Source organism: Microcebus murinus, chromosome 18, assembly GCF_040939455.1.
Source record: "Microcebus murinus isolate Inina chromosome 18, M.murinus_Inina_mat1.0, whole genome shotgun sequence".
Taxonomy (NCBI): Eukaryota; Metazoa; Chordata; class Mammalia; order Primates; family Cheirogaleidae; genus Microcebus; species Microcebus murinus.
Window position 1 is genome coordinate 6,795,416 of NC_134121.1, and position 14,882 is coordinate 6,810,297.

General features: G+C 49.0%; 1 protein-coding gene across 3 annotated transcripts in view; it reads right to left on the reverse strand.

The window, feature by feature from the left end:
* PMP22 (peripheral myelin protein 22) overlaps positions 1-14,882 on the reverse strand; it is a 28,457-nt gene that overhangs the window by 9,607 nt on the left and 3,968 nt on the right. For all 3 annotated transcript variants that reach the window (XM_075994040.1, XM_012747962.2, XM_012747963.3), the window contains exons 2-3: positions 14,398-14,506; positions 13,123-13,222 (exon numbers count right to left, since the gene is read on the reverse strand). In XM_075994040.1, the coding sequence (XP_075850155.1) occupies positions 13,123-13,222; positions 14,398-14,475 (178 nt within the window). In that variant the 5' untranslated portion in view covers positions 14,476-14,506. The remainder of the gene's footprint in view (positions 1-13,122; positions 13,223-14,397; positions 14,507-14,882) is intronic.

The following is a 14,882-nucleotide window of genomic DNA, read 5'->3' on the forward strand; positions in this document are numbered from 1 at the left end:
CTCCATTGCGACATAACCTTAATTCAATCTGTTTGTCTTTATCCAGCAAAGAGGTTCTTTCGGAGGAGCACTTTGCAATAAAGATACTGTTGCCATCATATTATTTTTTTTTTAAGTAAACGAATTATCTAGCACTCTGCTAGATGCAGCTGGAAACACAAAGAAATCTGAGGCCTAAATCTGAAGCAAAAACAAAGGGATTCACTTGGGCTGGGAAACGTTCTTCGCTGTGCACTCTCATGAGGAACATGGTTGTTGAGGATGACACCCTAAACCTCTTGCTCCAGTTCTGAGAATTCGCCTCTGGCTTTACCTCCACTGTCATTGTGAGCAGGAACTACAACCAGACAGCACACACAGAGAAAATTTTAAATCTTTATATGTTTAATCTACATGAGTAGGAAATGCCCCTAAGATTTAATAATGGAACTAAATACTTCTTGAAACTTCTTTCACCAATAAATTGAATTTTAGTTCCAACCCCATTACTGAGTTTTAGTTCCAAGTGCATTACAAAAAAGCTGAGTCATTTTGTCACAAGTTGATTCTCAAATCAGATCAGAATTAGGGGATCAAGGGCATTTTTATTCAGTGAAGAGTTGTTGAATACCTACTGTTTCGGGCCAAGCCCTCTGGTTGGTTCTGGCGACACAAAGAAGAAAGGTGGTTTTCACCATACCCATGATAGATAGAACACATACATTAAGGCAGCAAGTCCACCTTATAACAAGCAAGTCCACTTGCTATAATTAGCAAGTCCACCTAATAACACCAACCGCCATATACGTGAAGGGGTTCCAGGCACTCATAAGATGTGGAGTTTTATCTTAGATTAAATCATCCTAGCTATATTCTGATACAACAGATATACCAAAACAAACAACAGTTGAAAACAAAAAGATTCTGAAAAGAAGCTCCAGGTCAATATTAACAAAAAGAAACCAGGTAAAGTAATAATACCATCAGACAAAACAGAATTTATGTTAAAAGGATGAACGTGTCTAAAGAGGGTTGTTCCATAAAGGAAAAATTCAGCTCACTTGACCTCTACCCCCAGGTTACCTGATCCATGCGAGTGAAGAAGTCACAGTTGCAAACCTTTTTGCAAATAATAACATGGCCTGGGAAAGTATAAAGCAAAATCACCCAAAATAAGAGAAGACATTGATAAAGCTGGGATCACAGTGGAAGGCTTTAGCTTCCTCTCTCAGAATAGATAAATCAGATAGATCAAAGATAAGGAAGGATATAGATTATTTATACATAACAAGATTAACAAATTCAAGCTAACAGACATACAAAAATTTGTGTCCAAATGACAAAGACTATATATTATTTTCAGAGACACATGGGATGGTCTTACAGACTGGCTATACATTAGGCAACAAAGAAAATCTCCATAAATCTTAAAGAAAGCAGAAACGATGTAGGTACAACATACAACTAAAGACAAACAGAAATTAGAAATTAAAAACAAACTAGCCAAAATAAATTTGAAAATTCAAAAAGTGTTCCAGATAATCTCTTGGATAAAGAAGTAAAGATGAAAAGTAAATATTTCTTCAGCAAGGAATGGTATTGAAAGCACTACATGTCAAACTTGTGGGCTGTGGCCAAAGCCGTCCTCAGAGGAAAGTGTATACCCTTATGTGCATTTACTAGAAAAATACTGAAAACGAGTCAACTAAACTTTCAACTCAAGAAGCTAGGAAAAAAAGAATGAAATAAATCCAAAATTAATTGACTTAATACTGATAAAAAGCAGAGGTTAATGAAACAGCAAAAGTATAGAAAATAAATTTAGTAAAAATATCTGGTTCTTTAAGGGGAAACATCAATAAGGCAGAAAAAGTTTATTCAAGTACATAAAAGAAGCACTAAAGAAACAGAAACATACTATGCTCCTGGAGGGAAACACTCAGTTATAAAGACGCCAACTGCATCCAAAATAATCTACCAATTCAATGCTATCCTAATCAATATCACAAATGAATCAAAAATTCATCTAAAAGACAATGAACAGTAATAGTCAGGAAAAATTTTGAACCAAACACAACAGCCACTGAAAAATAAACAAATGCAAACCAGAAAAACAAGTAAAACCAATGAGTCAGGATATCACCTGCCAGATAGCAAACATATATCTATTCTATGATCATTATGATATGCTATATATTAAAAACATAATAATTATACATTTTCACAATTATATAATTAATTAATAAAATATCTTGTAGACATACAAAGCTTATATTTATATTATAAAGTTTTACTAATTCTAACACTACAGTATTAGTCATGAAAGAAAAATAGAAGAATGGGGCAGAAACAAGACTTTGGAGGTATGCATGTAAATTTAGTGTATGATAAACACAGCGTATGAATCAGAGGGTAAGAATACAACAGACAATAAGTGGTGTTGGCTGTTCATTTGGTAAAACATAAAATCAGATCTCTAGCTCACATCACTCACAAAATTAAATTCCAGAGTGATCCAAAAGCTAAATATAAAATTAAAAAGCCATGTGATTAGCTAGGGGAATATGAATGGCCAAAGAACATATTCAAAGGTGCTCAACCTCGCTAGTCCTTGCATGAAATCCAAGAGGAACGTGGTATCTATTTTTATCCATCAAATTGGCAAAAATAAAAAATAATTCATAATATCAGCAGACTAAATGTGTGATAGGTAACTATATACACTGTTCGTAGGAATTATAATAATAGAATCCGTTTATGACCAGCAATTTGGCAGAATATATTTAAATTTTTCAACGCCTGTAACACAATGACTCAACAATTTAATCACTGTATCCTGGATAAATACTTCAGCATATTCTCAAAGAGAAATGAATATGGACATTCATTGTAGCATCATTCCCATGAGGGAAAATAAATTAGGGGCATATTCCTACAATGGGATATTTTGCATCAGTGAAAGAACTCATGGGTTAGAAAATGAATAGCCTTTGAAAGATCTCCAAGACAATGAAAAGAGTAAGGTGCATACACAACAGGTCATCATTCTGTAAACACACCCCAAAAAACTATGTATGTGATGTGTACAGAGACATCCTCATGCAAGCACATTTACGTGTTCATAGAAAAAAGGGCCAAAGATGTGTCAAGCTGACATCAATGGGGACCCCCAGGAACTGGAGTTGGAATGAAGGAATATTTGGTTAAGAAGGCCTTTCACTCCATCTTTATCATTTGATTTATTTTTAATAAGGAGAATATTTTCATGTAATCCATGTACTACTTGAATGATTAAAACCAATTAAAAAAATTACAAGGTTAAGAAGACACAGCAGTCAATAATATTGGTAAGTTAAGAATTAGGATTTCAAAGCTCAGAGAGCTGCTGGAATCCTAGGCAAGACGGGGTTTCCATATGGAAGGAAAGAGAACGGGGACTTTTCCTTTCCCCAGACGCCATGGATCAGAAACTACATGGGGCAGCAAGGGAGAAACGGCCCAGCCCAGGAGGACGCGGCCTCCATGCCAGCCCCAAATGAAGATTCAAGAGCACTCGCTAGCACTTGTTGTTCAAAGTGAGCCTGTGGTGCCCTGCAGAGATTCCTAAGCTCGTATGACATTGCTTCCCAGCCAAAATTGTTCACCAGAACTGGAACAGACAGATGGCCAGGGCAGTGACAGACAGCAGGTATCCAACTACCCAACTCTTCCTCTGTAGCACAAAATCAGGCAAAGCCAAGGCCAGTGTGTCAGTGAATGGGCATGGCTATTTATCTCATAAAATCTTATTTACCAAATTAGGCTGGATTTGGCTTGCTGGCTATACTTTGCTAACCTCTGCCCAGCAAACAAGTCAGGTGCACAGAAAATAATTATTAGAGGTGAGAGAAATACAATGCAAAGGGAAGAGGCTGCAAGGTGCAAACCTGTTTTCTGTAGGTTGAACCTAATGCAAGGCCAACATCCCAGTGGCAAACCTGTGGACTTCTACACTAGCCCCAGTGCACCGATCCTCTGCCCCTCCCCCGAGTTTCAGTCTGCAGTAATTAGAGCCCATGTCCAGTCCCTGCTGTCACTCTCCAGGCCTCACGCAGTGCCTGGTGCAAAGTGGACGGCTGGTAAATATTTGTGGAGTTCCCAGTGGCAGAGTTTTAAGCCAATCTCCAACCTTTATGCTGAGTACTGGAATTAAAAACTCTAAAGCTCTTTTAAGACCCACTGTTCTACTGCAAGTGTCAGGAACAAGAGCTGCTGACAGCCTTCTGACATGGGCTGCAGCTGCCCACAGCCCTGGCTCCCCCAGCAGACAACGGGAAGTTTGGGTTGCAAAAGGATCAAAGCTCACTTGAAGGTCAGATTCCAGCTGCAGGAGCAGCTGAGCAATGAAGGAAATGCATCTGCCCCCTCAGCTGTATTCTTAGCCTGGGGCCCACAGTCCAGTGAGTTAAGAGCTCAGAAAGGATAAAGCACTCTGAAATATAACGGTTCATCTGCATCTCTCATTACCAGCCCGGAGCCACCCCACCCCTCTCCACCCCTTCCCCACCTGGGGTCTCACTCTGGGCACTCAATTCATAAAAGCTTCCTGACTCAAGAGAAAAGGTTGTGTTGGGAGCAAAAGGAAGGACAGTTGCAGGAGAGTCAGAAGAGACCCTGGGGAAGCCCGAGGAGGGAAAGCCATGAGGAGGAGGCCATCGGAGGGGTGAATCACAGAGGCAAGAGTTCACACCTCCCATGGGCATAGTGCTAGGCTGTTTTCAAAGCACGTGACCCCCAAGACCAGGACCCCTCACCTCCAACCCACTCCCATCACACAGATCGCCATTTTCCTAGTTTCTCAGAGTGAATGCCATTCCAGGAATAGCTGAGCTCCCAAGAGGCCCCCACCCTAAACAATGCAGCCTTTGCCGCTGCACTTCGCCCACCCGCTGGAGCCAGTCCGGAGCCCACGTGGGTTCAGCCCCAGAAATTCAACTTCTTCCCCATACAGCCCAGGTGGCAGCTTGGAAAGGGGCGCAGGCTCATTTTGCCAGGGACCCATGGAGAAGGCAAAGAAGACGGAAAGCCACCTGCGGGCCAGTGGCTCACGGAGACGATGACGGTCACGTGGAAGGTACTTTCAACAGGTCATTGTGGGGGGCATTTTAACTGGAGCAAACCCTGTGGGTGGCCGCTAGTGAGCAGGCTGCCCAGCAGGTGGAAAGCATGTCGAGGCGTCCCTGCTGCACCTGACACAGTCATCCAATCACTGCACTCCTGATTACCAGGCGCTGGGCAGGCACAGGAACTAGTTCAGAATCTCGTTTTGTGGTTTGATGCCCATATTCTTGCTCTGCTAACCAGTGCTCAGACCTGAGCAGGGGACATCATGCAGCCACTGAGGCACCTGATGTCACCTGAAAATAGTAAGCTGTTTGAGGCTTTTTATACACTTGTTGGAAATCTCTAGAAACAGGAGGATCGGGTAGGACGTGTGTCTCAAAGAATTGTCTTTGGAAGACTTACTCCACCAGCTGATATTAAAGAAAAAAGAGGGGAGGGGGCTCATGGGTAGCATGATCAAGGACGTTAATATCAACCTCCCTCCCGGAACATTCGCAGCTTACAACGAATTATCAAAGGCTATGAGAAGTCCTGCCATTTTTTTTAAAAGAAGCCTGCTTAATTTTTAAAGTTTACTGGGTTGTTTTTAACTGATTTATCAGGAAAACTTTTTTTATTTTTTTAAGAACAGCACACTTGAAAATCCTGAGTTTGGCCACAGAAAGTGGCTAGAAAGGAGAAAGACAGTTCCCACTGCACAGCCATGAGCTGCATCGACAGAGAATGAGCAAGGCATAATTGGGTTCCCTTCAAGATCTTTGGGTTTAGAAGGATTCTCCATACAGGAATATTCAGAGTCCCATTCCCCCCCCCCCACAGTATCCAAAAAGGCCAAGTATCAAGGGAATTAGGAGATAAAATGACACAGCCGCCACCCCCACTAGTGGCAGTAACCTCATGCCCTTCCCAGAGCATAAAGCCCCACTCTGCTCCCGGAGCCTGCTGCAATCCCACCCATCTCCAAGGCCCAGCCCAAAGGCTGGTTCCTTTCAGGATCCTCCAATGCCACAATCACATCCCCAATGTGAGCAGAGTCCCCGGGACCTGAGCGAGGCGCGGGCACGGATCCAGGTCCTACACCTCCAAGCCAGCTCTGCTACTGGGGCACCAGGGACTGGCCCGGGCTTCCCAGTTTGTTACAGGCAAACCCAGTGCAGGAGAACGAGGACTCCTGGCGCCCCATCTACTGTTTTTTTCACTACGACACACTGGGGTGCTGAGGAGGTCAATGACATGTTTGAAATCTGATGAATTAAATGACCCTACCGCCACTCTTCATATTCAGAACCCACGGAAGCTGGAGCGGGAGGAGGGTGAGTGGTAGGGCAAAGTTCTCAGCTCTCCCCAAGTACCTTTATTCCGCACCATGACACTGAATACTCCTCCGTATAGATGTCGTCTCCCAGGCTGCATTTCCAGCCCAGACCTCTCCCCTGAGCTACACACTTCTTAATCCAGGTGTTGGCTGACACCTCTCCTGGCCAAAACATAATCCCGGTCTCCACTCCCGCCCCGCATCCTCTGTTCCTCCCCAGTCTTCCCAGGCCCGGCTCAAGGCCCCGTTGTACACCCAGAACCTCCAGGTCACCTTGAATCATTCTTCCCCACCCCTCCACCATCAGCAAATCCTGTCGTCAGCCCTGGCTCCTCCTCCGCTCCCCTCCCCAGCCAAGCCACCGCCTACCCCTCGCGAGCCCTGCAGAGCTGGCTGTGCCCCTGTCACCTCTGCACGGCACCCTGCTGCCCAGTGTGGACGTGGCCACGGCCTCTTCCCTGGTCTCCAGTTTCCACCCTGCCTCTCCCCAAAATTCACTCTCAACATCACAGCCACGACGAGCTCCGAAAGCACAAATCCAATCGTGCCACACTTCCCCTTATCACCCTTCAGCAGTGTCCCAATCACCTTCTCGGGGCTACAGCTCGCGAGGCCCCAGCCATCCAGCGCCCTGCCCCCATCCGCCTTCCTCCAGCCACCTCGGCCTGCCTCTGGGCCTTGGCACAGCCTTGTCTCCTGGAATTGTCTTCCTGTGGCCCTCATATGACTAGCCCCGCCATGACTAGCCCCGCCCAGGCTCTAGGGCTCAATCCACATGACTGGGAAGGAAGCGGCCTTCCCTGACCAGCCCCTTCCTCCAAGTGGCGGCTGTCTGTTTCATCGCCCTGTTTGTTTCCCGCAGGCACTTTCCACCATCCGCGATGATCCATGTACCCCGCTAACTGGCGGCCTCACGAGGGGGACCCTGGGCTTTCTTGCTCCTCTCTGTGTGCCAAGCTCCTGGAACCGTGCCCAGGACATAGGATGAGCTGCGCAGACTGCAGGACCAAGTGAATGGATCTCGGTGTTCTCTCTTCAGAGGTGAAAGGGCCCTCTTGAAAGGTAGTGAGTTCCCCACCTAGTAGGATGAACGCGTGTGGCATCTGCAGCTAGACGGGGTGGGAGGAGGAATGGCGTGGGTGACTCCAGGCCCCTGCCAGTGCCGGCGGCCACGTGTGCGGTGACTGCACACTCAGAGGCTTCACCCCAGACCTCGCAGGCACCGAAATCAACAGCCACAATCTCAGGCCGTGCACGCTCTATGAAATATAAGGAATATTTTCTCCAAGCTGGTGAAATCCCAGAGATGCAACTGAAGCTTTTAAAAAGCGAATGCTTCAAGGATTATATGGTTCGGACACAGGCTCAAATGAGCATTCCATATTAGTTCTTGCACTGGCATCTGCTGAGAAAGTTTGAAGACTGAAGCATCAGCATTTGACACCACATCCCATCCCCCTCCCTCCCTCGCCCCTCCAGGGCCTAGGCATCCCACAAGGGCCTGTAAATCAGAGCCTTTACTTGGGTAGAGATTGTGGGTTGGCCCAGGGAGCCGCAAAGACTTCAAATTGTAACACATGAACCCATAAATGCAGAGGGCCTCTTGTGTTTTCTAAAGGCTGAGCAAATGCTGAGCCACAGACGAGGAAACGGCCTGGTGTCCTTGCCAGGACGACAACGTCAACACATGGATAGACAAGTACGTCTCGGATCGTCTTGAAGACAGACAGGATAGGAGACCACGAAGGGCTCAAACTGGGGGCTGCTGAGATGGGCAAGACTTATTTTTTCCAATTTTCAATCCAAAGCATTGATCTAACACTACCCACAACCTATCGATTGTCACGCGTTTGCTGCCGCCGCCGCTGCCGGGAAAGGAAGAGAAGGACGTGCAGTGGTTGTCCTCCCAGCGTGGGGGCCTGGCCCAGCCCTCACTCTGCGGCAGGGCAGAGCAGACCCCCTGCTGTCTCCGGGAAATGAGGGGCTGCCGGGACTGCCTTAGACTCTGGAGGTAGCCACGGATGCTTTGGGGACACACTGGAGGAGGGCCCAATGATGTCCTTTATGCTTTGGCATTGAGCACAGGCCTTTTTAAAAATGACAGTGATTCAAGAACGTGCACATTTTATGTGCCTCACAGCTCAGCATAAAAAGTGTATCAACTCCTTTTCCTTCTGAGACAAGAGACGGCGTTGTAAGAGGGATAGGGCGTGGGAAACAGGTGCTACTGAAGACAAGCTCCACGTGGGCCGAGCCCCAGTTTGATTCTTTGACAGCGATGATGGCCAGGCCAAGGGGCGGGGCCAGGCCAGGCCCCGACCGTGCCCTTCCAGCCCCCAAGTGGCTGCGAAGGCTGGTTCTAGTAACCTGACCCATCGGCTACACCCCAGGCCCACAGAGATGAAATAAAGAGCGGGGGATGCTTATGAGTACTGGGCTTAATATCTGGATAATTTGGAGACTTCGAAACAAAAAGCACAAGTTCACTCAATAGCAAGGCAAACGTTTTTCCTGGACCCTCTGGGTCAGGAGATTTTAAAGTCCCCCATGGGGATTGGGGAGGAGGCGGGGCACACCCCCGCCCTGACCCAGAGCTGCCCAGATCTTACCAGGCTCCAGGAACTGGCCTCACTCACCCCGCCCCAAGCCTGCCTGTGTGGACCCTCCCCTGCCCCTCTCTGCCGTGCCCTGGGGCTCCACTTTCTTACCTAAGGCAGGGAGAACCTGTTTGTCACTCAGCACTAGTTTTCTAACATAAAATCGTGTTAGTAGTTATTTTGTGATTGTGAAACTAAAAGATCTCAATGAAGATCACAGAGAAGGCAACAAAGGAAAAGAGAACAACAAGAGTGATGATCCTCCCATCAGCCAGGACAACTGCTGGAAATACACTGTGTGTTTCTCCTTCACAGGCTTTATGTACTCTGCCACCCACACGCTTCTGGACTGTTATTCCAAGTTGCAATCAAACAGACAGCTGAGCAACACATGTAAGACACGGTAGATTTGAACGAAATCATAAAGGCTAGTAACATCCATATGCACCAACCCCTCCCTCGTGTCCAGAGGACCTTCAGGATGGCCCGTTATTCACCCACCCTCACTCCCCCTCCCCACTCTGGCCTGCCTGTGTCCCCAACTATGCCAAGCTCCTTCCCACCCGCAATCCTGCACTTGGTGGCCCTTCTGTGTAGCCAAAGCCTCAGAGAGAAGCATTTCAAGCGAGGCTTACAGGGAGGCACTTGCTATCAAATGTCTATGAATTGGGAAGCCATGCTTCCCACGAGGTGAAATGACTACATTTCTCAGCCTCCTATGTAAACAGGTGTAGGTATGGCCATGTGACATTTCATTACAAGGGAAACGGATGAATTCTTCCCCTCCTCCTTTCTCCACCATACTGCTTGAAGCATGGATGAAATGGCTGGAACTCTAGCAGCCATTTGGTCCCTGAGGATGAGAGCCAAATCCAACAGACGGCAAAGACATGAGACAGAAAATGCCAGAGTCTCTGACAATTTCATGGAACCTCCACACCTCTCTCAGCCTGCTTACTTCTAAACTTCTTTTAAAAGAGAGGAATAATCTTATTTAAGCCACCACCATTTGAAGATATTCTGTTATACACAGTCAATTCTAATCCTAACCAGAACACTAGCCAACTGGTCTACCATGTCCCATTCATTGCTTTCCCCTTGTCTTAGGTCAGGGCATTGCCCTGACAGGGACTATCCTCCCCCTTGCCTGTATTTACTTAAATCCTGCCCATCCTTTGGAGGATGGATCAAATTCCGCCTCCCACCCGAGATTCCCTTCCACTTCCTCCCCTGAACTCTGGCGCTGTCTGCCTGCCCCCATTCCTCGGGCATCTGGCCGCTGCTGCCTTCGCAGAGAGTGATTCACCTTTCCATACTTGTCCTCTGGCCCCTCTGTGGGGCTCAAGGTCACCAAGGGCAAGGCCCAGGCTTTCCAGGTCCTTCTACTCTCCGGGCCAGAGAGGCATCTGATACGAGGTCAGAATGAACATGCCTGCACCGAGCCTCTCCTACCTCTGCCTGCAGCCAGGATCGGGGGGAGGCCAGAAAGTATGTAAACAAATTTAGAAAAATGAGTAGGCAGGCGGAGTTGAGGTCAGCTAGTAAGAAATCTAAATCTACTTCCAATATCAAGAAGTAGCTTGGGGAAAATATCTGACACGCTTCCTCCACACTATATAACTCGGATGCTAGACTGTCTCGCAGGAGGGCCACTCACACAGAAAACGACATGAGTGCAGTGCCGCCGTCCTGCACACAGAAAATCAAGTTCCTCTGGAAACAGACAGCAAGTCACATGAACCAACACGCTTGCAACAAATTGTTCACAAATCGGTATCCATAACGAGTGACTTCTGGTTACTGAACAAGTTTTTTTTCAAACATTATCGAAGATCAAATACAGATGAGGTAAATAAATGGTTTGCAACTAACACAGGTCACCTGTAAAGGCAGTCTAACGTTTGTAAGAATTCTACATTTTTTCACCTTATTGCTCACTGCAGCAACTGTTCAGGTCAATGGAAGAGACAAGAGAGGCCCCTGAGGATTCGCCACTGCGTCAGGCGGATGTCAGTGGGGACAGCTGTCACTGGGCAAGGGCACGCGGGAACTTCTGATTCAGAATAAGCCCGGGTGGAAACCAACCCGGCTTGCTAAGTGGTGTGTCCAGATTGCCTCCAGACGCCCTCTGTGAGGGCTGAGAGACGTGGAGGAGGGACTCGGAGGGCTCCCCACACCAAGCAGCGGGCGATGCGGAGCCCACGCTGCAGACCCTGCGGTCACTCGCGAATGCACCCACGAAGACGAGCCTGGCACACAGGAACGAGTTGAGAGACAAGAAGCTTCCCGGCTAAAATAACACTGGTGCCTCTCCGAGATCTGCGTACAGCACCGGCAACAGCTATTCCCAGCCTCAGAGGCGCAAAATACAGGTCAGAGCAAGACTACAGGCAGTATCGCTTTCCTTCCTGCAGTTTGAGCACAATTTAGCATTTCCTCCGCCGCCTCGTTTCTGCTGAAACTCAGCCGGGTTTTAACATGCCTGCCAAAACTGCCCCCTCCTGGGCCTAAGAGCTGGGACACCGTGCCAACCCGCGTGGCCCGATGCCACTTGGCGACAGCGCCCGTGGACACCAAAAGCCTTCCCTTTTCGGGCTGAGTCACCACTTGTGGCCACCAGGTGTCAGTAGCGAGCGGGGAGACTCCCATCCCAAGGCTTCACGGAACTTCAGCCAGACCGAAGGGGGAGAAACCGGATGCTGTGGCTTTGGGGACAGGCAGCGTTATGGTCACGTTGTCAGGCACTCATGAGTATTTCATTTACTTGGTTGCCAACTGACCATGCAAATTAACCATGTAGCCTCTCAGATGGCTTTAATTCAATGTCTTTCACACGCTCAGAGAAAGATTAAGCACTGCTCACTTCAACAGGATTGTCATCTTTCCCCGTCCCCCTGGGAAGGTGAAAACATAAAGCAGGGTTTCCTATTCCTTGCCAATCCTCCCCATAAAAATTACCAAATGCGTACTTTAGCAGTTTCTATTTACACTGTGGCTCAGGTGTTTGGTTGCGATGCTTCAGCGGCACACTTGCGTACTGCTGGGTGCAGAGCCTCTAGGAGGGAACGTCCACAAAAACCTGACTGTGCAAAGCCAGAACCAAGGGCCGCTGCCCTGCCTGCTTTATTGAGCTGGATCTAAATTGGCCTCCCTTACCAGGGGTAGCATCTCAAACATAAATATTGGATCTATGAATAGCTGCAGCAACATTTAAAGGTGTACTTTATTGGCCTTTTAAGCTCTGCCATATCTTTAGCTATTTTCCTGTCCAGGCTGAGGACACATCCTTTGGAACGCACGACCGTGCTGAGCCAGGCCTACCCAGCCACCAAAACAACACATACTGTTTACCTCCACTATCTGCATCCAAAGACTCAGTGTTCCTGCTGGGCCCTCCTCCCCTCTGAGTGCTTGGGGTATCCAGTGTGTGTTTCCACTGCCAACTATGCCTTAAATTGACCCTAATAAAGCCTGGTTTCCAATATCTCATAAGCAAAGGTGCTGAGGACAGAGGAGGAATACAGTCTTCTGGATGAAGGGCCCCCAGTCTAAGCTTAGGGATTTTGCAAATAGCTTCAAGCTTCCATTTTGCAACAAGGAGACACTCGAAGGTTTTGATGCTACCTGGCACCACCGAGGCTCAAGATCTGAAAAGGCAGTGTCGTAACTGGGGAACCCAAAGCTAGCCCAGCCGTCCGTGACACAGCCCCACCGTCACTGCAACAGGAAGAGGCAGGACATCTCTGGAGAGACAGCCGCCAAACCTAAGATGCCCATTGGATCAGTGTCTCAATGGGGTCTCCCCAAAGCTTGGCTATCACGCCACTTGGATTGTTTACCTGTGTCCACATGTTTTTACTCACAAAAAGCCTTACGGTGCGTGATCCGGAGGTGGTTAAGGGCACGTCTCTAGGCGAAGGGCATCGCGGTGATACCCAGGAACTTAGCTTACACAGTGAGCCCCTGCCCTCCCCCTCATCTGGGATCCGTGGTCCCCGTCACATTCCATCCCACCCCAGCAACGACATTCCAGCTTGTGTCTTCCAAGAATAAATGTTTCCAGGTCTGGACTGAGAAATGTGCTATACCATTGCAGGACGAGCTTGTGGAGCACAAAGCCAGTCTCACCGTTTGCGGATGACGAGAAACAGTGGTGGACGTTCCCCGAGGAGGAGGTGCTACAGTTCTGCCAGAGATCCGTCGCGTGTCCGTTGCCCACGATCCATTGCTAGAAAGAATCAAACATCCTGAGTCAGGGGGTTGGTGAGGGCCAAGGAGCGGGGGAGGGAGAAGGCCTCATCCACCTGGCCACCCAGCCTGCCATTCACCCGCCTGGTGCTGCAAGGCCAGAGGCCCTCCCAGGGTAGTCCACAGTCCTGTCCCAAGAACAAGAGAGATGGCGGTCTGCTGGCACAGGCAGCACGTCAAGGTGAGAGTCAATGTCTTGTGAATTAAAAGCACTTTGTAATGGAAAAGTGTCACACACACACACTCACACACAGCTATGTGTGCTACAGCAGAAGGCACCATAGACACAACCCAGGACACCTGTATTCAGGCCTCCTCTCCTCCCCGACCTCTGGGTATCAGGCCCCGAGCCACCACCTCTCTGAGCCTACTTCCTTACTTCTAATTCCTATCAATTTGACAAGGCACAATGAAAATGTTGTGAAGATGCTACTAAATGACAAACCAACTCACAAATCCAACTCACAAATCCCCAACATAATTACTTCTCACAGAGACTAGAAAATCATGCTTACAACTTGCTTCAAATTAAGTCAGAGCCACCATCACATAACTGCCTGAATTTGTGTTCGTCTTCATAGCCAAGAAAATAAGTTTAGAATCTAATGCGTCCGATACTTTGTTCACAGAAGTTACTCTGATGGCCAGCTTGTGCCAGCGGAGGCTTGACTCACAAGGCGCCCTGGTCACACCCTAGAACAGCCCTGGGACTTGCCAACTCTTTCCAGAGAAAATAATTTTAACGTTGCAATTCCAAGTCCTAAAAGAGTGTTCTGTACATTCAGCTACCCACCTGACCTACGGGTTGCAGAAAAACAAAGTTCATAGATACTCCACTTACTTCCTCAACGAAGCTGCATCAAGAAAAAAGAAATGCTGAACAGTCTCACAAATAAATGACAGTCCGGGGCCCTGGATCTGCGCTCACATTATTTGGCTTAAACACAGGCCCTGCGCACCAACCTCGTCCGGTGCTGGCTCCCTTCCTAGCCTGAAGCTGCTCTGCTTTCCTCAAAACAACTGACGGGGGGAGGGGGGGGACTGCCAGCAACTGCCCCCCGGGACATCTGAGACTTCTCGCTGCCCGCAAATAACGCACAGTCGGGACCAGAGGGGGCGCGCCCGGGACGGAGAGGGGTGGCGCCCGGCACTCACGCTGACGATCGTGGCGACGAACAGCAGCACCAGCACTGCGACGTGGAGGACGATGATGCCCAGCAACAGCAGGAGCATTCTGGCGAGTTCTGCTCGGCGGAGTCTCTGCCTGCGGAGAGCGCTGCGTGAGAGGCCGCGCGGGGGGCGAGCGCGCAGGGGGAGGGTCCGCGCGGGCGGGACTCCGGCCTGGCCCCGCGCCCGCCGCCCCCGCCCGCCGCCCTCGCCCGCGCCAGCGCCCGCCGCCCGCCGAGAGGGGGCAGCAGCCGACCGCAGGATCCCGCCCCGCGGCCGCCCGCCCGGCTGGGGAACGGCTTTTGCTTTTGGAACAAAACAAGCTGGGCGCCCATCTGAATCGTCCCAGGACGGGTTTCCAGGAAGACGAGCAGAGACCGCGCACGCTTCCACCCTCCCCGGCGCCTCCCGGGACCGTCCGAGGGGGGAGGGGGGAGGCCACGTTCTCCGACCCCGGTTCAGATGGCGAATTC